This window comes from Hyla sarda, chromosome 1 (assembly GCF_029499605.1).
Source record: "Hyla sarda isolate aHylSar1 chromosome 1, aHylSar1.hap1, whole genome shotgun sequence".
Lineage (NCBI taxonomy): Eukaryota > Metazoa > Chordata > Amphibia > Anura > Hylidae > Hyla > Hyla sarda.
This window is the reverse complement of record NC_079189.1, coordinates 465836707-465862266: the sequence shown is the minus strand read 5'-3', so window position 1 is coordinate 465862266 and position 25560 is coordinate 465836707. Positions and strand designations below refer to the sequence as shown.

The 25560-nt window shown below is 44.9% G+C and overlaps 2 protein-coding genes across 13 annotated transcripts in view; one reads left to right on the top strand and one right to left on the bottom strand.

Moving 5' to 3' along the window:
• The window catches only part of ACAD10 (acyl-CoA dehydrogenase family member 10), a 289487-nt gene that overhangs the window by 225858 nt on the left and 38069 nt on the right, over positions 1–25560 (top strand). The window contains exons 1-2 of one of the 7 annotated variants that reach the window (XM_056536239.1): positions 20262–20301; positions 21603–21699. The exons of 1 other annotated variant lie outside the window; for it this stretch is intronic. The gene's annotated coding sequence lies outside the window, so the exon portion shown is untranslated. Of the gene's footprint in view, positions 1–20261; positions 20302–21602; positions 21700–21779; positions 21809–21867; positions 22019–22040; positions 22059–22355; positions 22545–22921; positions 23145–25560 lie in introns of those variants that run through there. 5 more of the 7 variants (XM_056536255.1, XM_056536248.1, XM_056536262.1 and 2 more) reach the window with 5 other exon arrangements.
• BRAP (BRCA1 associated protein) overlaps positions 1–25560 on the bottom strand; it is a 71892-nt gene that overhangs the window by 45702 nt on the left and 630 nt on the right. The window contains exons 1-6 of one of the 6 annotated variants that reach the window (XM_056536332.1): positions 21603–21695; positions 20145–20301; positions 15159–15200; positions 13773–13832; positions 6392–6553; positions 504–669 (exon numbers count right to left, since the gene is read on the bottom strand). In XM_056536332.1, coding sequence (XP_056392307.1) covers positions 504–669; positions 6392–6553; positions 13773–13832; positions 15159–15200; positions 20145–20223 — 509 coding nt within the window. In that variant the 5' untranslated portion in view covers positions 20224–20301; positions 21603–21695. Of the gene's footprint in view, positions 1–503; positions 670–6391; positions 6554–13772; positions 13833–15158; positions 15201–20144; positions 20302–21602; positions 21696–25560 lie in introns of those variants that run through there. The other 5 variants (XM_056536298.1, XM_056536294.1, XM_056536316.1 and 2 more) reach the window with 5 other exon arrangements.

Below are 25560 nucleotides of genomic sequence, written 5' to 3'. Positions count from 1 at the left end.
ACTTCATGTGTTCTGTTTAAAGGGGTATTTTAGTGTCACAAAATTATATATTAATAAACACATAACTGCATAATGTGTAACTTTGCTATACGTACTTGTGACCAGTAATAATGATTTTGGGTGCTTTCATGGCATTTTTCAGTATATATATTGCATGCATCATCTCCCTCTTCCCCTGTATCCTCCCTCCCGATAATTTGCTTTGGCTTCAGCTTGTCTTCGAATTCAAGCCTACTTGGAGTGACGTCGCAGTCTTTGACCTGCCCTTCCAGTCATGTCCTTACAGAGACGTTATTACATATCTTACATATTTATTAACAATTTTATGACACTGACCCCTTAAATGTACCAGTGAGTAAATGGGCAGCCTCTTTCAAAGGGGCTAAAACTTTTACTGCAATGCTCCTTGTCAACAGGATCACTGTTCCCTGGGCTGCTTCTCCTGTTGTCACATTTAAACTTTGCCTAACAGGTACACCTAATAAGTGCTTTGGTTTGCTTACTTTGTCTTGTATAAATGCATAATGCCATGAACTATCTCCACAGAAGGATTCCCACTGAAGAAAGTGATCTGCTCAGGTAGTTGTTTTGAAGGAGAGTCTGGAGCAGTCTGACTAGGAGATGCAGAAGGGTCATCTGTTTGTTCTGTGCTAGTGACCATCTGGGCATCTGAAAAAAATGACAAAATTAATTGATATTATTATTATTTTTTTTTTTTTTTACGTAGATATTTAGAGAGGTTTCTCACAGATATAAGTTGGGCTGTTCTGTTGCAGCTGTTCTGTGCCCAGATCAGCAAATGTTAACTGAGCAGCAAGGCATAATGGAGAAGATTTATCAAAACCTGCCCAGAGGAAAAGTTGCTGAGTTGCCCATAGCAACCAGATCACTTCTGGTTCGCCATTTCAGAAATTAAAGAAGTGATCTGATTGGTTGCTATGGGCAACTCAGCAAATTTTCGTCTAGACAAGTTATGATGGATCTCCCACATAGGGTCCATACAAAGTATGATAAAATGACAGTGACCACATCACAGCTATAGACAGACCTCTAGGTCATATTGCGCGCAGGCCGGGAGTGGCAGGAGCTGGCTCTAAAATGATTTCATAATACTAAAAAATTACAGGTGGTAAATATAACCATTTTTAGACATGTACAGATTCTAGGTTGGTTTAGCTGCAAAAGTAAGGGATTAGAATGGTGCATGCATTCACCTACACACATGTAAAATGTACTCACACAACTAGACAATTTCATATTGTACTTTGTAACAATTGATGCCAACACTAAGGGGCTATACACACAGCTTTTTTAAAGCCAGAAGTGCATATGGCAGGAAAGAGGAATATAAAAGTCTTTCCTTTATCTTTTCCAGAGCAGACTAGACCCCCAAAATAAGTTATTACTTTGTGCAAAGGAGGACTGAAATTTTGCCCATATAGCAAGAAAAAAAAAAAAAGATAGAATTATTTATTTAACGATAATTCGCTTTTCTTGAGTCCACCATGACAGCCCACATGAGAGATGGTCCCATAGGACCTAATAGGAACAGGAAACAGACAGGTTAAAAGCCCCTCCCCCCAGCACCTTCCCCAGTGTTTTACAAATAAATAACTAAATAAAAAGGACACCAGGAAAAGTAACACCAAAAGAAAAAAAAAACAACACGAAAGGGAGGGATATAATGGGGCTGGCATGGTGGACTCAAGAAAACCGAATTATCGGTAAGTAAATAATTCTATCTTTACACTTCGTCCACTATGACAGCCCACATGAGAAATACCAAATAAACATCATTGGGGGGGGGGGGGGGGCGCAGAACATACCTACCAAAGGCCAAATCATGAGAATCAGACAAATCAAGTCTATAATGTCTGAAAAAGGTATGAGGATTGAACCATGTAGCAGCTTTGCACATTTAGCCTATAGAAGCAGCGGATCTTTCTGCCCAAGACGTTGACACTGATCTAGTAGAGTGGGCTTTTAGACCAACGGGACCTGCTCACCTCTACCCTTATAGGCTTCAGCAATAGCACATTTAATCCAACGGGCTTTAGAACTTTTAGATGCTTTTTTACCCTTGTTAGGACCTTGGAACTGTAAGAGTAAATTTGAATCTTTCCTCCAAGAATTAGTGACCTCTAAATAGCTAAGAAAACCTCTAACAAATGAAATTTTTCTTCCTGAGGATTTTTTGGGTTGTTACAAAAAGGACGGGAGAATCATTTCTTGAGATCTATGAAAATCTGTCACTACCTTCGGGAGGAAAGAGGGGTCTAATCTAAGCGTTATCATATCATCAGAAATGGACTAATAGGGTTCATTTATTGACAGGGCTAGGATTTCTCCAATTCTCCATGCAGCTTTTATTGCAGTGAGAAAAGCCAATAGAGATAAGCGAAGTTACAGTAATTCGATTCGTCACAAACTTCTCGCCGTTTGCTGACTTTAGCCTGCATAAATTAATTCAGCTTTCAGATGCTCCGGTGGGCTGGAAAAGGTGGATACAGTCCTAGGAGAGAGTCTCCAGCCCACCGGAGCACCTGAAAGCGGAATTAATTTATGCAGGCTAAAGTCAGCAAACGCCGAGCCAAGAAGTTTGTGACGAATCGAATTACTGTAACTTCGCTCATCTCTAAAAGCCATCTTGAGAGTAATAAATTTTAATGAGCATTGATGTAGAGGTTCAAAGGGTTGAGTAGTAAGAGCTGAGAGCACCCAGTTGAGATTCCAAGATTGAGTACAGATTGTGGTTTTAGGTTTTAATCTAGATACCGCTTTAAAGAACCTTTTAATCCACTGATTATCTGCAATTTGATGATCAAAGAACGCCCCCCAGGGCTGCAACTTGAACGTCCAAAGTGCTGAGAGATAGACCCTTCTCACATCTTTCTTGTAAAAAGTCCAAAATTTATGGATAATTAGGCTTAGAGGGATCTGGTTTCACCTCCTTACTCCAGGATAAAAAATTTCCAAAAATTTTTAAGTAAATCTTGGAAGTACAAGGTTTCCTACTTTTCAGCAGTGTAGAAATAACTTTAGCTGACCTTGAGGCTTCGAGATTGACTGCTCAAAATCTAGGCAGTGAGATGAAGGTTCTCTAGACCCTGATGGATTACTGGACCCTGATCAGCAAGTCCTTCACAAGAGGTAGAGGAAAAGAAGCTTCGATGGCCAGACTCTTTAGGAGACAGAACCACACTCTTTGGCCAGTATGGGGCTACAAAAATCACCTTTAAATTGCTGTCCCGGATCTTTGCTAGAGTCCTTGCTATCAATGGAGATGGAGGGAAGGCATATGCTAGAGGAAAATTTCAGTCTTGGGCTAGCTAGCTGCTTGAGGTCTGTCCCTTGGATTTAGGGCGGAAAAAAACAAGCAACTTTTGCATTCTGACAGGAAGCAAACAGGTCTTATGCCTGGCTGACCCCATTTGAGCACAGGAGTTTGATAAATGGAAGAATTTAGAGACCACTCCCCTGGGTCCAGAGTTTTTCGACTCAAGAAGTCTGCTACCTGATTTTTGGAGCCTTTCAGGTGGACTGCCGTTATGGAGTAAACATTTCTTTCTGACCAGACAAGAATTTTGGCTGCAATATCTTAAAGAGCCTTGTGTCTTGTTGGCCGCCTGTCTCCCACATTGCTCTCTGTTCCTTGTAATTAGAGGAAAACCCTTTTTAGATGAGGAGGCCAGCGACCCTGGAAGTAGGCTCCTAGAACATGAGCACCCCAACCTAAGGCACTTGCATCCGTAGTTACTAGAACAGGATCTGAAACCCAAGGTACCCCCTTTTTGAGGTTTGTCGCATTTAGACACCAATTTAGGGACTTCACTACGCCAGGTGTTAGTGTGAACTTCTTGTCTAGTGTTAATTGAGATCTGTTCCATACTGAGAGAGTCTGAAGCTGAAGCTGTCTCAAATGGTACTGAGCCCACCTGACTGCAGGAATCGTGGATGTCATTGTGCGCAATACTGAAATGGCTTCCCTTAAAGATACCAGTTTTGATTTCTGAATTTATTTAATGTTTGACTGAATCAGAGTTATTTTCTCCGGAGGAAGAAAGGTAGATTTCTTCAGCGAGTCCAACAGCATCCAACCAAATGTTCCTGTAGTTTGTTTGAAGATCTGATTTTGCGAGGTTGACAATTCATCCCAGATCTTGAAGGCACTGGATCACCTGATTTAGATGGGACCGAAGAAGTTGTTTTGAAGATGCTGTTAACAGAAGGAAGGTCGTCCAGCTAAGGAACCATAATTATATTCTTTAATCTGAGATAAGCTCCACCATTATTTTTGTGAACAATCTCGGAGCAGATGAGATGCCGAATGGAAGGGCCACAAACTGATAATTGAAAACTTGATCTCCCACCTTGACAGCAAACCGTAGATAATGTTGTTGGTCTTGGTGGATTGGTATCTTTTAAATCCAGGGTGATCATGACAGCATTGGGAGATATCATGGTAATTGCAGTTTATTGATTCCATTTTGAATCTCTTGTACACTATGAATTTGTTGATGAATTTCAGATTTATTTTAGTCCTTACCTACCTGTTAGGTTTCGGGACCAGAAAGAGGGATAAGTAATGACCCTGATGTCTTTCTAAAACAGGAACTTGTGTAATGGCTCCGAACTGAAGCTTATTCTTTACCCCTTAAAACATTCTCTCCTGTAGAAGGGGGGAGGTTTGGCTTGGGACTAGAGACTTTAAGGCGGTAGGGAGGAAAACTATTTTGTCCCCAAATCTTAGAAGATTTAGGATCCAGGGATTTGATGTTGTAGACTCCCATTAATTAACAAAATCACTGAGGCTACCTCCCAACTATCAACAGTCACTGTTTCGTGGCACTTTGACTGAGGTTAAGGAGGAACTCTTTACCTGTTCCCCCCTTGGGGTAGCTCCATCTACCTGACTTTCCTTTGCCTCTGTAGCTATTTGCTCTATTCCCCTGGGGCCGGAAAAAAAAAAGAGAGAGTCTTGACTACACTAGTAGCAGCGATATTAGGATTTAAGATTGCAGTTGAGGTCTGCCAAGTTTTACGTAAAAGAACGTCCATTTTACGATCCATGGGATCTTTCAGCTGAGAAGAATCCTCAAAGGTGAGGGCTATCTTCTTGACTACTTTAGACAGCTGAACACTCACCTTAGGAATGTCACTCCACAGATCTGTATCTTTCTCATCAAAAGGCAATCTTTTTTTTTTTAATCTCTTTGGAAACTTGCAGGATCACGCCATTCATCCAGAATAAAAAATTGTAAATTTTCATGGATAGGGAACATAAATTTTATTAGGGAACATAAATTAAGAGGAGCGCCGCTCGCACTTTCCCCGCCTGACTCCCTTTACGGACGGTTCTGCGCTTCGCATGATCCCGGAAAAGTTAGGGCTCAGTAAAGGATTAAAATTCGCAAGAGATGCTTGAATTTCCTGGAGAATAGCCAATTTTAAATCCTCAGATATAAGCAAAAACATGCAGCACACCCGACAGGAAGTGCCGCCGGAACACGGTTACAGCATGCCACAGTGCTAAACACAGCGTCCGGACAGACTCCCCCTGACCGGACATGGCTAAAAAGGTGAGAGATGCCCGCGCAAAGCACGGGGCTCCCTAGAGCAGTGGGGAAGGTAGAAAAAAAAAACTTCCCCCGTCTAGGCACATATACCCCCCAGGAGGAGCGCAGTACCCTACACCCACGGAGGTAGGAGAAAGGGAACCCCCACGACCACTAGGCTTTACAGTGGGAAGGGAAACAAAGTATGCCGATCCACAAGCCCACGGGGAAACAAAATAAGAAATAAAAATAAATAAATAAAAAGGAGCCCAAAAAAAGACTCCGACTCTGTCCTGGACCTAATAAAAAACATTGGGGAAGGTGCCGGGGGGAGGGGCTTTTAAACTCTCTGTTTACTGTTCCTATTAGGTCCTATGGAACCATCTCTCATGTGGGCTGTCATGGTGGACGAAGTGTAAAACACACATACTGTACACGGCATACATTAATTCAAGAATACATGACCTAAAGTTGAAAAAAAATTCAAGCACATGAAGACCATAGACAACGGTCATCTGTCAAAACTGGCTGGGATAAGTGTCTGCCAGAAACCACATATTTCTTGCTAGCTACACTTTACCACGTTTACATGTACAACCTACCGTCTACCATCATGGGTATTGTTAGTAGAAGAACCTATGGAAGTTGATAAGCACAGTGAGATGTGAGGTCATTTGCCCTTTGGATTTTTAATAAGGTCTTGATTCCTTGGCTCAGATCTACTATAATATGGACACTGCTAAGTCACCTATATTTATATATCTTACATTCATGTCCAGACAGAAAATTGTTGAACCACAACATTAGGCTAATGCAGTCTGTGCGATTACATTCACCTGGATTTGGACCTATGGTTTCTATTATCATGTCTGTCATTTCTCTTCTCCCAATGTGCTGATGCAGGACCGTTGTCTTTTCCACTGGCGTCTTGCCTTCCAAACAGGTTGCAGCAGTACGTAACGTCTTCTCTCTAATTTCCTCATCAGACATCTCGGTGGCTAGGCAGGAACATAAATATTAATGTGTTGTGGTTTACAGGAAGGACAAAAAACAATAGAATATACAGCAATGTACAAACCATACTGTGAATCTGCTAAACCATAAAGGCACTCAGCAGCTCAAAGTAATTGGATTTTGGCTGAAGAATCATAAATCATATATTTCTCAGAGAATGAAAGTACTGTTCCCCTATTGGATGGGAAAGGTGCCACAAGGCTACCCATCATTAAATGTTCACCATAGCACTGTCATTGATCCAGAGTGTATCCTTAAAGGGACACTGCCCATCATCAAACGTATGTGGACATACACATAAAACACAACATATACACTAAATAGTTTTTATGTTTGTTTTTTTTTTGGTTTTTTTGTGATGCTTGAAATTCATCATAAACAATCTTCTTTTTGTTGACTTAACCTTAAATAGCCATTAGTGATCTGGTCCTGGTGAAAATGGCAGTTTTAGCATACTTTTTTCTTAATGGGAGCGAGTCAAAAAGTCCAAATGGGATTACCCCATGAAGGAAACAACAGATTGCTTATGCAATCTATGGAGATGGTAATGAAAGAACAAACAGTGTGTTTAGTAGAACATCACAGGAGGTCCTACTAGCAGTTTCTGTTGATGCCTTGGGTAAGCTTCACATTGGATGGCAAGAGGGTGGCCATAGAACTGACACAAGAGCCTATGACTGGTCACCCACCATCCATTAGAGAAGTCTGCAAGATCTAATGTTCGAAGTAGGGATCGGCCGGTATAGTTTTTTTAGGGCCGATACCGATAATCGGTGCAGGTTAGGGCCGATAGCCGATAACTTATACCGATATTCCGGTATAAGTTATCGGCTATTTAACCCCCTGCGGGCGCTTTAAATCAATGATCTGCAGTGGCTTTTGCGTGGCCATAGGCCGCCGCCACCACCACCCGCTTCTCTCCCCCTACCTGTCCGGGTGGTCCGGGCCATCCATCCTTCCTTCCTGTAGTGTCCGGGGGCGTTCCGGGTGAAGAGTGAACCGGTCCGGGCTGTCCTTCTTCTCCGGGGTCATCTTCTCCACTCCGGGCAGGTTCCGGCCTAGTACGCTGCATAGATGCCGCTGCGCAGTGACGCCCGTGCGCAGCAACGCACCTGACGTCACGGCGTCTATTCAGTGTACTAGGCCGGAGCCTGCCCGGAGTGGAGATGATGACCGCCGGAGAAGAAGGACAGCCCGGACCGGTTCACTCTTCACCCGGAACGCCCCCGGACACTACAGGAAGGAAGGATGGCCCGGACCACCCCCATCACGGGTAAGTTAAATTTTTTTATTGACTCGGAGGGTGGGGGAGGGGCCCGACCGGTATAGCGGTATGGGCAAAAATCCATACCCTGTATACCGCCCAGCATCACGGTGGGGGGTGCAACGCGGTGCGGTGGGTCGGGGGTGCGGTGCGGCGGGTCAGGGGGGGGGGGTGGCGGTCGCGGTGCGGGGGGCTTTATCGGCAAGGTAATTGCCGATACCGATAATGCCCCAAATCGTGATTATCGGCCGATAATATCGGCCATACCGATAATCGGTCGATCCCTAGTTCGAAGCAAATCAAAAGTGGAAACTGTGTGGCTTGAAGGTGAAAAGTCCTATGGCCTTTGTCAGTGGAGTAGGATAACGTGGCAGTGCTGCTGGAGGGGAATACTTGGTTTACACCAATACACTGGAGAATTTTAGGCAACCACAGTATGTACAGCATGGAAAATACATCTCTGTTTCGGTTAGTCTCACTCCCAAGTAAAGGACTTGGATCATTTGATGCATGCAATAGGAGGCACTTGGGAGAGCTCCTGGAAAGAGGGCTGAGGCAGCTAGGCAACATGTGCCAAAAGCCACACTAGTGCTATATATATATATGACACATGCTATATACAGGATATAATTATTATGAGTACGTATACCAGGAGTAGTCTGCAGCCTTATATTAGGTGCATCCTATAGTATAGTCCTCTAGGACATAAAACAATCAAGTGGCGACTTTGAATTTCCCTGTAAGTTATTAAAGGAGAACATACGGAGCTTTTCTACTCTGTATAATGATAGCTACAAAAAAACTGCCCATTTTTTTTTCTTTTTACAAAATCATGTATGAAGGCATTATCAAATTAAAGATTACCCCTCCAGAAATACTCTCCTGTGATATAGGACATCATGGAAGCATGCAACTGCACACAGGGTCCATTAAGATTCCCATTAAATATCATCCACAGGTTTTATTGTAACTAACAGGACCCGTTGTCATTGTATAGATCTGTCTGTAACTGTACCACCAAGTAGTACAGTCTCTCCATGCAAAATGTCACAGAGAATGCTTGAAAGAAGATTTTAAAAGGGGTGTGTCAGCGCCACAAAGTTTTGGGGCTTATGAGCTTAGACTAGGTTTAAGGGAATCTGTCAACTCTAGGCCATGCTCATGGCTTAAGTGTTAAAATGGCTGTGCTGAGCTACATGATGCACGCCTCCTCCAAACCCCACCCATCCCTGCCTTGAATGATATACAGGGCTTGTCTGCCAGCAGCGAGCTGTGCACATCAATCAGTCAAGGCAGGGAGGAGGCGCCCATTCTGTGGCTCAACACAGCCTCTTCGACACTTGAGCCCTGACCATGATCTACAGCTAAAAGTTTCCCTTTAAAAAAAAAAGAACCTATCAGGTCCCTGGTGCCCCACTCATCAGCAACAGGACCTTACAATTGATGTCTATGTGTTGCTTTAAACTCCACATGTGGTGCTTCAAAAAAAAAAAAAAAAAAAAAAAAAATACATTTTGAATGGTGCTTGTGCCATATGCTACCATCTTTAACCTAGGTTAAAGGGGTTATCCAGGAAAAAACTTTTTTTTATATATCAACTGGCTCCAGAAAGTTAAACAGATTTGTAAATTACTTCTATTAAAAAAATCTTAATCCTTTCAGTACTTATGAGCTTCTGAAGTTAACCCCTTCAGGACGGAGCCCATTTTGGCCTTAAGGACCGTAGCGTTTTTTGCACATCTGACCACGGTCACTTTAAACATTAATAACTCTGGAATGCTTTTAGTTATCATTCTGATTCCGAGATTGTTTTTTCGTGACATATTCTACTTTAACATAGTGGTAAATTTTTGTCGATACTTGCATCCTTTCTTGGTGAAAAATCCGTAAATTTGATGAAAAATTAAAAAATTTAGCATTTTTCTAACTTTGAAGCTCTCTGCTTGTAAGGAAAATGGATATTACGAATACATTTTTTTTTTGTTCACATATACAATATGTCTACTTTATGTTTGCATCATAAAATTGACGTGTTTTTACTTTTGGAAGACACCAGAGGGCTTCAACGGTCAGCAGCAATTTTCCGATTTTTCACAAAATTTTCAAACTCAGTATTTTTCAGGGACCAGTTCAGGTTTGAAGTGGATTTGAAGGGTCTTCATATTAGAAATACCCCATAAATGACCCCATTATAAAAACTACACCCCCCAAAGTATTCAAAATGACATTCAGTCAGCGTTTTAACCCTTTAGGTGTTTCACACGAATAGCAGCAAAGTGAAGGAGAAAATTCACAATCTTCATTTTTTACACTCACATGTTCTTGTAGACCCAATTTTTTAATTTTTACAAGGGGTAAAAGGACAAAATTTTTACTTGTGTTTGTAGCCCAATTTCTCTCGAGTAAGCACATACCTCATATGTCTATGTAATGTGTTCGGCGGGCGCAGTAGAGGGCTCAGAAGGGAAGGAGCGACAAGGGGATTTTGGAGAGTACGTTTTTCTGAAATGGTTTTTGGGGGGCATGTTACCTTTAGGAAGCCCTTATGGTGCCAGAACAGCAAAAAAAAAACACATGGCATACCATTTTGGAAACTAGACCCCTCGGGGAATGTAACAAGGGGTTAAGTGAGCCTTAATACCCCACAGGTGTTTCACGACTTTTGCAAATGTAAAAAAAAAAAAAAAAAAACATTTTACCTAAAATGCTTGTTTTCCCAAAATTTTTTTATTTTTAAAAAAGGTAATAGCAGAAAATACCCCTAAAAATTTGAAGCCCAATTTCTCCCGATTCAGAAAACACCCCATATGGGGGTGAAAAGTGCTCTGCTGGCGCACTACAGGTCTCGGAAGAGAAGGAGTCACATTTGGCTTTTTGAACGCAAATTTTTCTCTGGGGGCATGCCGCATTTAGGAAGCCCCTATGGTGCCAGGATAGCAAAAAAAAACCCACATGGCATACCATTTTGGAAACTAGACCCCTCGGGGAACGTAACAAGGGGTTAAGTGAACCTTTATACCCCACAGGTGTTTCACGACTTTTGCATATGTGAAAAAAAAATTTTTTTTTTTACCTAAAATGCTTGTTTTCCCAAAAATTTTACATTTTTAAAAAGGGTAAAAGCAGAAAATACCCCCCAAAATTTGTAACACAATTTCTCCCGAGTACGGCGATACCCCATATGTGACCCTAAACTGTTGCCTTGAAATACGACAGGGCTCCAAAGTGAGAGCGCCATGCGCATTTGAGGCCTAAATTAGGGATTGCATAGGGGTGGACATAGGGGAATTCTACGCCAGTGATTCCCAAACAGGGTGCCTCCAGCTGTTGCAAAACTCCCAGCATGCCTGGACAGTCAACGGCTGTCCGACAATACTGGGAGTTGTTTTGCAACAGCTGGAGGCTCCGTTCTGGAAACAGTGGCGTACCAGACGTTTTTCATTTTTATTGGGGAGGGGGGGCTGTGTAGGGGTATGTGTATATGTAGTGTTTTTTACTTTTTATTTTATTGTGTGTTAGTGTAGTGTAGTGTTTTTAGGGTACAGTCGCACGGGCGGGGGTTCACAGTAGCTTCTCGCTGGCAATTTGAGCTGCAGCAGAAAGTTTGCGGCAGCTCAAATTTGCAGCCAGATACTTACTGTAATCCTCCGCCCATGTGAGTGTACCCTGTATGTTCACATTGGGGGGGACATCCAGCTGTTGCATAACTACAACTCCCAGCATGCCCGTTGGCTGTCGGTGACTGCTGAGAGTTTTAGTTTTGCAACAACTGTAGGCACACTGGTTATGTATCACTGAGTTTGTGACCTAACTCAGTGTTTCACAACCAGTGTGCATCCAGCTGTTGCAAAACTACAACTCCCAGCATGTACGGTGCATGGTGTACGGTGACTGCTGAGAGTTGTAGTTTGCAACAGCTGGAGGCACACCGGTCGTGAAACACTGAGTTAGGTAAAAAAAAACTCTGAGTTTCACAACCAGTCAGCTGTTGCAAAACTACAACTCTCAGCAGTCACCGACAGCCAACGGGCATGCTGGGAGTTGTAGTTATGCAACCAGCAGATGCACCACTACAACTCCCAGCATGCACTTTAGCTGTTTGTGCAAGCTGGGAGTTGTAGTTAGACAACAGCTGAAGGTACACTTTTCCATAGAAAGAATGTGCCTCCAGCTGTTGCAAAACCATAAGTCCCAGCATGCCCATAAGGGAATGCTGGGAGTTGTGGTGGTCTGCCTCCTGCTGTTGCATAACTACAGCTCCCAGCATGCCCTTTTTGCATGCTGGGAGCTGTTGCTAAGCAACAGCAGGAGGCTGTCACTCACCTCCAACGATCCAGACGCTGCAGGTCAGTCCCGCCGCCGCATCTGCTCCTGGGGCCCCGATCCCAACAGGGGCGCCGGGGATCGGGGTCCCCAGCACCCGGGGTGCACGTCCCGCACCCGCTCACATCCTCCAGAAGAGGGGCGGAGCGGGTGCGGGAGTGACACCCGCAGCAGGCGCCCTGATTGGTCGGCCGGTAATCCGGCCGACGAATCAGGGCGATCGTGAGGTGGCACCAGTGCCACCTCACCCCTGCAGGCTCTGGCTGTTCGGGGCCGTCAGAGACGGCCCCGAACAGCCAGTAATTCCGGGTCATCGGGTCACTGGAGACCCGATTGACCCGGAATCGCCGCAGATCGCTGGACTGAATTGTCCAGCGATCTGCGGCGATCGCCGACATGGGGGGGCATAATGACCCCCCTGGGCGATATGCCGGGATGCCTGCTGAACGATTTCAGCAGGCATCCGGCTCCGGTCCCCAACCGGCTAGCGGTGGGGGCCGGAATTCCCACGGGCGTATGGATACGCCCTCGGTCCTTAAGGCCTCGGGATTCAGGGCGTATCCATACGCCCTATGTCCTGAAGAGGTTAAGGTTGTTCTTTTCTGTCTACGTGCTCTCTGATGACACGTGTCTCGGGAAACGCCCAGTTTAGAAGCAAATCCCGATAGCAAACCTCTTCTAAACTGGGCAATTCCCGAGACACGTGTCATCAGAGAGCACTTAGACAGAAAAGAACAACCTTAACTTCAGAAGCTCTGAAAGGTACTGAAAGGATTAAGATTTTTTTTTTATAGAAGTAATTTACAAATCTGTTTAAAGGGTACCTCTCATCAAATAAACTTTTGATATATTTTAGATTAATGAATGTTGAATAACTTTCCAATAGCATGTTAATGAAAAATATGCTTCTTTCTATTGTATTTTTCCCGATCAGTCCTGGCAGCAAGCATTTCTGACTCATGCTGGAGTCCTAAACACTCAGAGCTGCCAGCCCGCTTTGTTCACAGCCAAACAGGCTGTGAACAAAGCAGGCTGGCAGCTCTGAGTGTTCTCCTTTGTGAACAAAGCAGACTGGCAGCTCGTAGTGTTTAGGACTCCAGCATGAGTCTGAAATGCTTGCTGCCAGGACCGGTAGGGAGACCCCTAGTGGTCATGTCTTCAAAGTGGAAAATTAAATAGAAAGAAGCATATTTTTTAATAACATGCAAATGTAAAGTTATTCTGCATACATTAATCTATAATATATCAAAAGTTTTTTTGATGAGAGGTACCCTTTAACTTTCTAGAGCCAGTTGATATATATATATATATATAAAGAAGTTTTTTCCTGGATAACCCCTTTATCCTAGAACAGTGTTTCCCAACCAGGGTGCCTCCAGCTGATGCAAAACTACAACTCCCAGCATGCCCGAACAGCCTTCGGCTGTTCGGGCATGCTGGGAGTTGTAGTTTTGCAACAGCTGGAGGCATCCTGATTGGGAAGTACTGACCAAGAAGCATGTTTATCACTGAGGACTCGCCCGGCTTTGGGACTGTATGGACATACATACAAGACAAAGGACATTGGAATGTTCTTTTCTTCATTGATATATTACTAATATGCTTTGGATTTATACCTGTTGACAACGGTCGAGGTGACTGAAACGTCCATATATAAAATGGTATCCTATCTGACCCTAGAGAAATTAACAATAATTCAAGAAGTCTGATGTCTTCTGATTATGAAATATACAAAGCTGCATGAATTTTTTTGAAAATTATCCTCAATAAACCTTAACGTGTGAATGAATTGCATATAAAGGAGTGCTGCTGATTTCTACACAATAAGACTGGGGACTGTGAATGAATTGCATATAAAGGAGTGCTGCTGATTTCTACACAATAGGAATGGGGACTGCATCGCCAATTGCCTCTTTACCTTGTCTGTCCTGTGGCAGGTTCAATGCAGATTCCTGGTCCCAAGATGGGCGGTCCTATAGAGTTCAGGCCAGTGCATACACACAGTAACATATACACGCATACACAAACACTTAAAGGGGTACTTCCGTGGAATTTTATTTTTTATTTTTTTAAATCAACTGGTGCCAGAAAGTTAAACAGATTTGTAAATTAGGAAGAAAGAAATGTGTGTGCAGCTCACAACCAAAAACTCCGAGGTATATATGGTTAATAAAGTCGATCCTCACCGACCAATAATATGGAAAAAATATTGAAAAGATTAACCATACCTCAAGGATTTTACCATCCCAAACGGTACACCATGAAAACAAACGGTCTGAAAATAATTTATTGCACAATTGTAAAATATAAAATAGGACAAAATGGATTAGAATATTGCACTATTAGACAAAGAAATTCATGAATAAAATATATAAAATACAAAGAATTATGCACTATATTTGTATCTATCTACCATTGGGACCTAATGGTAGATAGATACAAATATAGTGCATAATTCTTTGTATTTTATTTGTGAATTTCTTTGTCTAATAGTGCAATATTCTAATCCATTTTGTCCTATTTTATATTTTACAATTGTGCAATAAATTATATATGATTTTCAGACCATTTGTTTTCATTGTGTACCATTTGGGATGGTAAAATCCTTGAGGTATGGTTAATCTTTTTAAGATTTGTAAATTACTTCTATTAAAAAAAAATCTTAATCCTTCCAATACATTTTATGAGCTGTATACTACAGAGGAATAGCTTTTCTTTTTGGATTTCTCTGATGCCAAGGCCACAGTGCTCTCTGCTGACCTCTGCTGTCCATAGCAGCATATGTTTTTGCTATGGAGATTTTCTCCTGCTCTGGACAGTTCCAAAAACGGACAGCAGAGGTCAGTAGAGCACTGTGGTCATGACATCAGAGAAATCCAAAAAGAAAAGCATTTCTTCTGTAGTATATAGCCCCTAAAGAGTACTGGAAGGATTAAGATTAAAAAAAAAAGTTTCCCACGGGAGTACCCCTTTAACCATTTACTAGTTCTTATCTTGCTCACCTGGCTTACTCTGACTGCACTTGATCAAATCTCCTGCTCTCACTGTGAGAATAAGACTGAGGACAAAGGCATCAGTTGTTTTCTATATGAAGGGCTGAGACAGCAGTCATTAGTAATGTAAACACAGGGGTGTGGAAATGTATTAAAAAACTACTTGTGTTACCGGACTAAAACGGAGCAAAATCTACTTGTCCCTCATGACGATCCACTTGTCTGGACCAATTTTCGCTTTTACACACTTGTTTTTCCTCCTCGCCCTATAATAGCCATAACTACCTACTATAATGATACCTTTTAATTGTTCCATAACATACTAGGGGTGTGAATCGCCAAGAATTTGGCGATTCGATTCGAATCGCGATACCAGTGTGGCGATTCGATATATCCCGATATATCGCGATACCGTCTAGGTGACGATACATCGCGATATATATCCCGATACATCGCCCACCTGGGAGCATTCATAGATCCCAATAGACGCCGCTGTCAGCTTTGACAGCGGCGATCTAGTACTCCGGTGCACACTTTTCTCATTTTATCCCGTCCGGGCTGCAAAATAAAAGAAAACGCACTTTATCTTACCTGCCAACAAGCCCCCGGAGCTCCGGTACAGGTGTTCGGTCCACGGGCTGTATTCTTCTTACTTCCTGTTAGCCCGGCACGTCACATGGAGCTTCAGCCTATCACCAGCAGAGACGGGACATCGCTGCGGCCAGTGATAGGCTGAAGCTCCGTGTGACGTGCCAGGCTAACAGGAAGTAAGAAGAATACAGCCCGGGGACCGAACACCTGTACCGGAGCTCCGGGGGCTCGTTGGCAGGTAAGATAAAGTGCGTTTTCTTTTATTTTGCAGCCCGGACGGGATAAAATGAGAAAAGTGTGCACCGGAGTACTCCTTTAATAGCCAGCCGCTGCGATTGCCGTATGCTGGCTATTAGCGGCGGCCCCCGGCTACTGAAATCAGCCGGGGGTCGCATAGTACGGAGCGGGCACGAGTCGGAGCCCGCTCCATACACCCAGAGCGACGCCGTGTCAGATCCGGCCTGCCCGGCTCCACTAATGTGGAACTTTTATCTCCTGATGCCCAGGACATGCTGTTCCGGGCGTCAGGAGATAAAAATTCCACATCCCTAAAAGAATCGATTCAAAAATATTTTGAATCGATTCAGTATCGGCAAATGAAAAAATCTCGATTATCGCGAGAATCGATTTTTTCTTACATCCCTATAACATACCGTATTTTTCGCCGTATAAGACGCACTTTTTCTTCCCCAAAACTGGGGGGAAAAAGTCGGTGCGTCTTATACGGCGAATACACCCCTATCGCGGCGGTCCCTGCGGCCATCAACGGCCGGGACCCGCGACTGATACAGGACATCACCGATCGTGGTGATGCCCTGTATTAACCCTTCATACGCAGCGATCAAAGCTGACCGCCGCGTCTGAAGGGAAAGTGACACCAACCCGGCTGTTCAGTCGGGCTGTTCGGGACCGCCGCGATTTCACCGCGGTGGTCCCGAACAGCCCGACTGAATAGCCGGGTTAGTGCTTACAGGACACCGGGAGGGACCTTACCTGCCTCCTCGGTGTCTTCTCCGTTCAGGGATCCCCTGTATGGCCTGCGCTCTCTTTCCTCGTCATCACGTCGTCGCGTACGTGCATCGGCGTGCGTAACGACGGCGACGGAGAGCGAGGATATCGGGCCGGCAGCAGAGACGTTTGAGCGACGGGGACACGGCGACAGAGCGACATCCAGGGCAGCGGTGACGGGTCCGGAGCGGCGGGGACACGTGAGTATTACCTCCTATGCAGTGGTCTTCAATCTGCGGACCTCCAGATGTTGCAAAACGGCTGTCCGGGCATGCTGGGAGTTGTAGTTTTGAAACATCTGGAGGTCCGCAGGTTGAAGACCACTATTGGGTTCAAAATCTTTATTTTTTTTAGATTTTGCACCTATAAATTGGGTGCGTCTTATACGCTGGTGCGTCCTATAGGGCGAAAAATATGGTATGCTCCAAAACAAAAAAAATAAAAAATATATTGGTGAAGTGAAACTGAGTGTAAAAGATAATTTAGCAAATTTAGTGGTTTTCTTTTCTACGCCATTTACCTTGTGGTTGAGATAACATGTTATTTTGATACTTTAGGTGGCATGATTACAGCAATACCAGATTTGTATCGTTTCCCTCATGTTTTACTAATTTAAAAAAAAAAAAAATCTGAACTTTTTCAAAAAAAAATTCATTGCCTTTTTCTGACCCCTGTAGCTTTTTTTGAATTTTTTTCGCATACCAGGCTGTATGAGGGCTCTTTTTTATTTTTTTGCGCCATAATCAGTTTTTTATATCAGTACCATTTTGGTATTGATCTGACTTTTTTAGGGTGTATTCACACGTACAGTATTCTGCGCTGATTTGATGTGCAGGATTTCTGCTGCAGATTTAAATGTAAACTGAATCACTTGAAATCCTGTGCATCAAATATGCGCAGAATACTGTACGTGTGAATAGATCCTTAATCGCTTTTTTTCTGGGATATTACAAAAATTGCAATTCTGTGGTTTGTTTTTGTATTTACGTTATTTACCGTACAGGACACATAATGTTATATTTTAATAGTTTGTACAGTTACGCACGAAGCGATACCAAACATGTTTATTTTTACATAGGAAAAGGGGGTGATTTGAACTTTTAATATTGAAGGGGTTAATGTGTGTCTTTTATTAAAGCTTTTTTTTTTTTTTCCTTTAAACTTTATTAGTCCCTTAGAGGACTTTTAGAAGGAATCATTAGATTTCTCATGCAGATTCTATTGAACGCCATTGAGAGAGCCTAGTCCAGCCAGACTCTATATATGACAGAGCCACAGACACCAGGGAAGCAGAGGTAACCCCTCCGGCCACCTCTATAGTGGATTGCTGAATGTTTAAAGGCAAATCCTGAACTGACCAGTATACAATGACCAAGTGAGATACAATAGTGAAGCTCTGATATGGAGTCACTGTAACAAGCAAGAATCCCTGTTCTAATCAGAATTGATTGTTACATTTAGGAATGATCTGACAACCCTGGATGGTACAGCATCAGGATCATTGTATGTTTCCCAACATTACCCTATAAAAGCTCATTCCCATATATGGGTTATTCTGGCATAGCAACCCAGGCCTTGCAGGAGACCAAACTCAGGAAGTGTTTCTCAGCACTGAGCTTGATTGACAGCTGCACAGAAAGTGAAAGCTCCACAGATTTTCACAGAAAGCCACACAGACTGAAAGCTGCAGGAGAGCCTTACTGAATACTGCACAGACTGAAACATGAACAGAGCCTGAGGTCTTCTATTCATCACAGTACTGCAACCATGTGAGGGCAGAAGTTGTCCCCCAGCAGGCTTCAGTGAGGTCATGCCTGCTGTAAACTTCACTTTCTCCTCAAGAAGAAAGGTAAGATACCCAGCTGTTTAAAGCTCAAATTGTTTTTAAGGGCAATAGGGGTGTTAGGAGTAGATAGGGAACATAATCTGAGGTAGTTTAGACCAGTTTATTTGGTGACAGTTATTCAACACTTTAGCGGTGATGCCGGATAGCAGAACATCTCCTGCAGCGCCTTCCGATCCGGAGCAAAACTTTTCGATCATAAGGACATGTTCACATGAACTTAATCTGCTGCTGATTTCAGTTATTTATTTATATTGATTAAATCTGCTGCACCATATCCATGGCCTCAAATCCGCAGCAGGTAGTAAGTATGTGTAAACATTGTGCATCCGTTGTGATAGTAGTCGGGGTCCGTTTTTGGCATAAAACGCTTATATGGATGAACTCTAACCATGTGAACTAAGCCACTATGCATAAGATCCATCTGCAGAATCCAGGCACCTTCTAAGGCGGTCTGGATTCAGTCAACGTGATTCTGGTGGAGGTCATACCATCAATGATTCTGATACGTTTTCCCCAGGAGATTACGGCCTCCATCTCAACCGGGCATCATGATTGGACGCAACAAGCATTAGGTCAATGGAAGATGGTCCATCATTCTTGTACAGCAGTGTTTCCCAACCAGGGTGCCTCCAACTCTCTGCATTCCCGAATAGCCACGGGCCTCCAGCTGTGGCAAAACGACAACACCCAGCATGCGCAGACAGCTATGTTCCTCCAGCTGTTGCAGAACTACAACACCCAGCATGCCCAGACAGCTATGTTCCTCCAGCTGTTGCAGAACTACAACACCCAGCATGCCCAGACAGCTATGTTCCTCCAGCTGTTGCAGAACTACAACACCCAGCATGCCCAGACAGCTATGTTCCTCCAGCTGTTGCAGAACTACAACACCCAGCATGCCCAGACAGCTATGTTCCTCCAGCTGTTGCAGAACTACAACACCCAGCATGCCCAGACAGCTATGTTCCTCCAGCTGTTGCAGAACTACAACACCCAGCATGCCCAGACAGCTATGTTCCTCCAGCTGTTGCAAAACGACAACACCCAGCATGCCGAGAAAGCCATGTGCCTCCAGCTGTTGCTATGTTCCTCCAGCTGTTGCCAAACTACGACTCCCAGCATGCCCAGACAGCTATGTTCCTCCAGCTGTTGCAGAACTACAACACCCAGCATGCCCAGACAGCTATGTTCCTCCAGCTGTTGCAGAACTACAACACCCAGCATGCCCAGACAGCTATGTTCCTCCAGCTGTTGCAGAACTACAACACCCAGCATGCCCAGACAGCTATGTCCCTCCAGTTGTTGCAGAACAACAGCACCCAGCATGCCTAGAAAGCCATGTGCCTCCAGCTGTTGCCAAACTACAACTCCCAGCATGCCCAGACAGCCGTTGGCTGTCCGGTCATGCTGGGAGTTGTAGTTTGGCAACAGCTGGAGGCACCCTTGTTAGGAAACACTTCTGTTCTTCTTTAAGTTAAAGAAGAACAATACATACACGCCAATTGCTATACTCAAAGAAGATAGTATTGCTTATTGGGATCACTACTTACCAGCACGGTAATGGAAGCCCACCGGTACAGGAGAGTGGTCTGCAAGCTCCAGCCGAACGACAACCAGTGAAACACTCATATGTTTAGGCGAGCAGGCGACACTCACTAACGGGAGGAGGGCAGCACGTATGACCGGCAGAGAAGTCAGAGGCACCGGTGCATTGCCGTGGAATGAGATTTGCCATAGAATGAGATGGTCCGCCTCCATCACATCCTATTGGCTCTCTCTTGTCACGTGACATATTTAAACGTCACAAATCTCATTCCACAGCAGTGTCAATTTGGCTATCACAGGGAGAGGATCTCCTCACCCTGTGATAGCTGAAGCTGTACGGAGCTCTCATGGCCTCTGTGGCCCGACAGAAGTTCACACATGTACGCAGCTCATACGGCTGCCTCATATACATTTACTGTTGATCCACAGCGCTATCGGGATCCCTATGCCCGATGGCGCTGTCATCAGGATCCCCACGCCCGCAGCTCTACACCCCGTCCCCCGCAGCTGTACTTCCCGTCCCCCGCATCTCTACTCCCCGTCCCCCGCAGCTCTACTCCCCGTCCCCCGCATCTCTACTCCCCGTCCCCCGGAGCTCTACTCCCCGTCCCCCGGAGCTCTACTCCCCGTCCCCTGTGAACGCTCAGGGAGCGATCCACAGCGCTATGGGGATTCCTATTCCTGATGCCGCTGTCATCAGTGTGCGTCCCCGCGAGCGCCCCATGCCCGCAGCTGTACTCCCCGTCCTCCGCCCCCCGCAGCTGTACTCCCCGTCCCGTTAACGCTCAGGGAACGGGGAACAGAAAGTAGAGCATCGGGCGCAGGTAAAGTAGTACTGCGCATGCGCAGCACTACGCGAATAACTTAACCTGCGCCCGATGCTCTACTTTCTGTTCCCCGTTCCCTGAGCGTTAACGGGACGGGGAGTAGAGCTACGGAGGGACGGGGAGTACAGCTGCGGGCATGGGGCGCTCGCGGGGACGCACACTGATCACAGCGCCATCGGGCGTAGGAATCCCCATAGCGCTGTGGATCGCTCCCTGAGCGTTCACAGGGGACGGGGAGTAGAGCTGCGGGGGACGGGGAGTAGAGCTGCGGGGGACGGGGAGTAGAGATGCGGGGGACGGGGTGTAGAGCTGCGGGCATGGGGATCCTGATGACAGCGCCATCGGGCATAGGGATCCCGATAGCGCTGTGGATCAACAGTAAATGTATATGAGGCAGCCGTATGAGCTGCGTACATGTGTGAACTTCTGTCGGGCCACAGAGGCCATGAGAGCTCCGTACAGCTTCAGCTATCACAGGGTGAGGAGATCCTCTCCCTGTGATAGCCAAATTGACACTGCTGTGGAATGAGATTTGTGACGTTTAAATATGTCACGTGACAAGAGAGAGCCAATAGGATGTGATGGAGGCGGACCATCTCATTCTATGGCAAATCTCATTCCACGGCAATGCACCGGCCGCACTACATAAACGTCATGTAACTCCCTGGTGTTGTCAATAAAACTGCGCTTCCGGGACTCTAACCCACGTGATCCTGAATCCGGCGTCTCATTGGTCAGTTACAATCACTGGCTGTAGCCATATTTGATGTGGGGGGGGGGGGGTGATATGGAGCTAAATATAATATCATGCCGTGCTAGGTGGAGGCTCATCACGTGATGAGGTGATGGAAGAATCCGGTGCTGTTATGTACGGTATTCTGTGTCCGTGTTCAGTCCTGTATAGAAATAGACGGGTGTATGAACTGCGCGCAGACTGCGGGCTACAGAAATATGTCTGCCACTGTCTAGTGGCTGTCTCTTTCAGCCAATCATTGCGGCTGCTGCTGTCACGTGTTGAGTGAGCGTGTCCTGTGCTGGGTGTCCGCTCAGGGGTAAGTTGGGAGTTTGACACTTAGGCAATGAAAGTGATTGGTAAAAGAGAAGCAATATCTGATCCCTATATAGACTCCCGGTGGGCCTGTACCTGTCATTAAAGAATAGAGCTGATACAATGGGACATGAGTCCAACATCTGCATGGAGTTCATACGTTCTCTTCCTGTTTATGTGGGCTAAAACCTGCTGATAGGAGCAGTGTTTCCCAACCAGTGTGCCTCCAGCTGTTGCAAAACTACAACTCCCAGCATGCTGGGAGCGGTAGTTATGCAACAGCTGGAGGCACACTGGTTGGGAATCACTGGATAGGTGTATTGGCTTCCTATTATAATTGGATCTATCTTAAGAAATCAGATTGTCACATTTGTGGCAGGACTGACAGACTTTGTACAGCGCTACAGAATATATTGGTGCTTTATCAGCAACAAACCATAAGTCAATAGACTTAAAGGGGTACTCCGGTGGACAACTATTATTTATTTATTTATTTTTTACAAATCAACTGGTGCCAGAAATTTATACAGGTTTGTAAATTACTTTTATTAAAAAATCTTAATCCTTCCAATACATATCAGCTGCTGTATGCTCCAGAGAAAGTTCTTTTCTTTTTGAATTTCTTTTCTGTCTGACCACAGTGCTCTCTGCTGACACCTCTGTCCATGTCAGGAACTGTCCAGAGCAGGATAGGTTTGCTATGGGGATTTGCTCCTGCTCCGGATAGTTACTGACACGGACAGAGTTGGCAGCAGAGAGCACTGTGGTCAGACAGAAAAGCACAACTCAACTTCCTCAGGAGAATACAGTAGCTGATAAGTACTGGAAGGATTGTGATGTCCTGAGGAAGAGCCTAGTGGGCTCGAAACGCGTCTGACTATCTTATTCAAACTACACCCTTATCCAGACGTCCTACCTAGCCTGCCATAGCTTGCTATACGGACCATCCATTCATTCAAGCACACTAACGCATCATCAGCGAGCGAATCTCACCACGAGGATTCACACAGAGACGCCACATCAGCGGAGCTTGTCTGTTTACCGACAGACTCCTCTGTACATCGCCAGCCTGCTGCTGACACCAGGACATCAGGATTGATGTGGTGAGGACTTCCCTGACACCAGAGTGGGTGAGTGGACATACATCTTTTATCCATTTCCTGACCGCCGAGTCGCGCTATCACCCTCACCCACTTGTGTATGTTTGTCAGCGAGCCGCCGACCTCCCCTGCCCTCGGTGACTATTCTCAGGTTCTATCAGCAAATCGGCACTATTACATTGCTTATAGCGCTTTCATCTCCTCTGTTTGTGCCATCAAAGCTCTGTGTCCCCTACCTTGGATTTTCTCAGTGTGCATAAGCACGCACGGGACCAGCGCAACATCAGTGGGCATTTTTGTGAGTTGCTCCAGCGCTTTTCCAGCATACCAAAACGGAGACTTTTAGTGACTGTGCTTGAACTGTTTTAGGAGTTTTTTAATACAGGTTCTAGCATATAATGCATACGGTAACCCCTTGCCTTACTGGCATACATTCAGGGGTACACGGATTCCTGCATGAATACAGGGGAACTCACAAAACCATGTATACAGAGAAAAAGAAGAGTTCAGACAACACCTTAACAAATAAAATCATGTTTTATTGTATCATATTAAAAAACAGTGTGAAAAGACGCATAAAAATAATTGGAAGTAGAATTGAGGTCAAGTACTAGTACAAAAAATAGGGTGATAACTATGATGAGATAATATATAATATATTGAGACAAGTAATGAGTCTAAATGTGTACTCTCAGTTCCTTTTGAAGGCTGCACTCCATGCCATAAATTACTCCTATCAAGGTGCCAGTAGTGCGATATACATTCAATAAAATGCCTGAGTATACAAAAAATACCAAAAGTCCATATGTGTATGAACTAGTGATAATTATCACAATATTACTGCACAGTGTTAAATATATATGATAGTACTCAGACACTGTCCATGGATACATACAGACTGCAAGTGCACCGAAGGTTCAATCAGATAAAGAGAGTTGCCTTACCCATCATAAGCAGCAGAGCCCCGACCCCTACGATCGTTTCGGTTTCCCTTTATCAAGAGGTACCTCTTGATAAAGGGAAACCGAAACGATCGTAGGGGTCGGGGCTCTGCTGCGTCTTTTCACACAGTTTTTTAATATGATACAATAAAACATGATTTTATTTGTTAAGGTGTTGTCTGAACTCTTCTTTTTCTCTGTATACATGTTTTAGGAGTTTATTGTTTCCATCTGCTGGATAAACATTCTTGAAAATGTGTAGCCACTCTTTTGTGCTATAAACTACATGAAATGTTGTGATACTTTGTGGCATTTTATGATATTTTATTTAGGGATCGACCGATATCGTTTTTTTAGGGCCGATACCGATAATCGGTGCAGGTTAGGGCCGATAGCCGATAACTTATACCGATATTCCGGTATAAGTTATCGGCTATTTATCCCCCCTCGACACCGCTGCAGGTCATTGATTTAAAGCGGGCGCTTTAAATCAATGCACTGCAGTGGCTTTTGCGGTGCCATAGGCCGCCACCACCCGCTTCTCTCCCCTACCTGTCAGGGTGGTCCGGGCGATCCTTCCTTCCTGTAGTGTCCGGCGGCATTCCGGGTGGAGGGTGAACCGGTCTGTGCTTTCCTTCTCCGGGGGTCCTCTTCTCCACTCCGGGCAGGCTCCGGCCTAGTACACTGCATAGACGCCGCTGCGCAGTGACGCCCGTGCGCATCGACGCACCTGACGTCACGGCGTAGCGGCGTCTATGCAGCGTACTAGGCCGGAGCCTGCCCGGAGTGGAGAAGAGGACCCCCGGAGAAGGACAGCCCGTACCGGTGCACCCTCCACTCGGAATGGCGCCGGACACTACAGGAAGGAAGGATGGATGAATGGCCCGGACCACCCCCATTACGGGTAAGTTTATTTTATTTTTTTTATTGACTCGGAGGGTGGGGCCCGACTGGTATAGCGGTATGGGCAAAAATCCATACCGGTATACCGCCCAGCGGTGGGTCGGGGGTGCGGTGCGGCGGGTCGGGGGGGGTGGTGGTCGCGGTGGGGGCGGGGCATTATCGGCTTATCGGCAAGGTAATTGCCGATACCGATAATGCCCAAAATCGTGATTATCGGCCATACCGATAATCGGTCGATCCCTAATTTTATTATCAAGTTTTAATGCTCAAATCCCGGAGTGGATTGCTGGCATCCACTCTAGGACCATTGTATATTTAGTAATTTAATACATTTGTTTATTTACCCTCATTTATCACCATTTAAATATTTTTGGCTACTTATTTAACCCGGAATACACGTTTCTTTCACATTCATACCTCATAATTTTTTACAACTCTCCCATATTTTTATTATTACCCATCCCTTAGAGCAGTGTTTCCCAACCAGCGTGCCTCCAGATGTTGCAAAACTACAACTCCCAGCATGCCTGGACAGCCTTTGGCTAGGAGCTGGGAGTTGTAGTTATGCAACACCTGGAGGGACGCTGGTTGGGAAACACTGC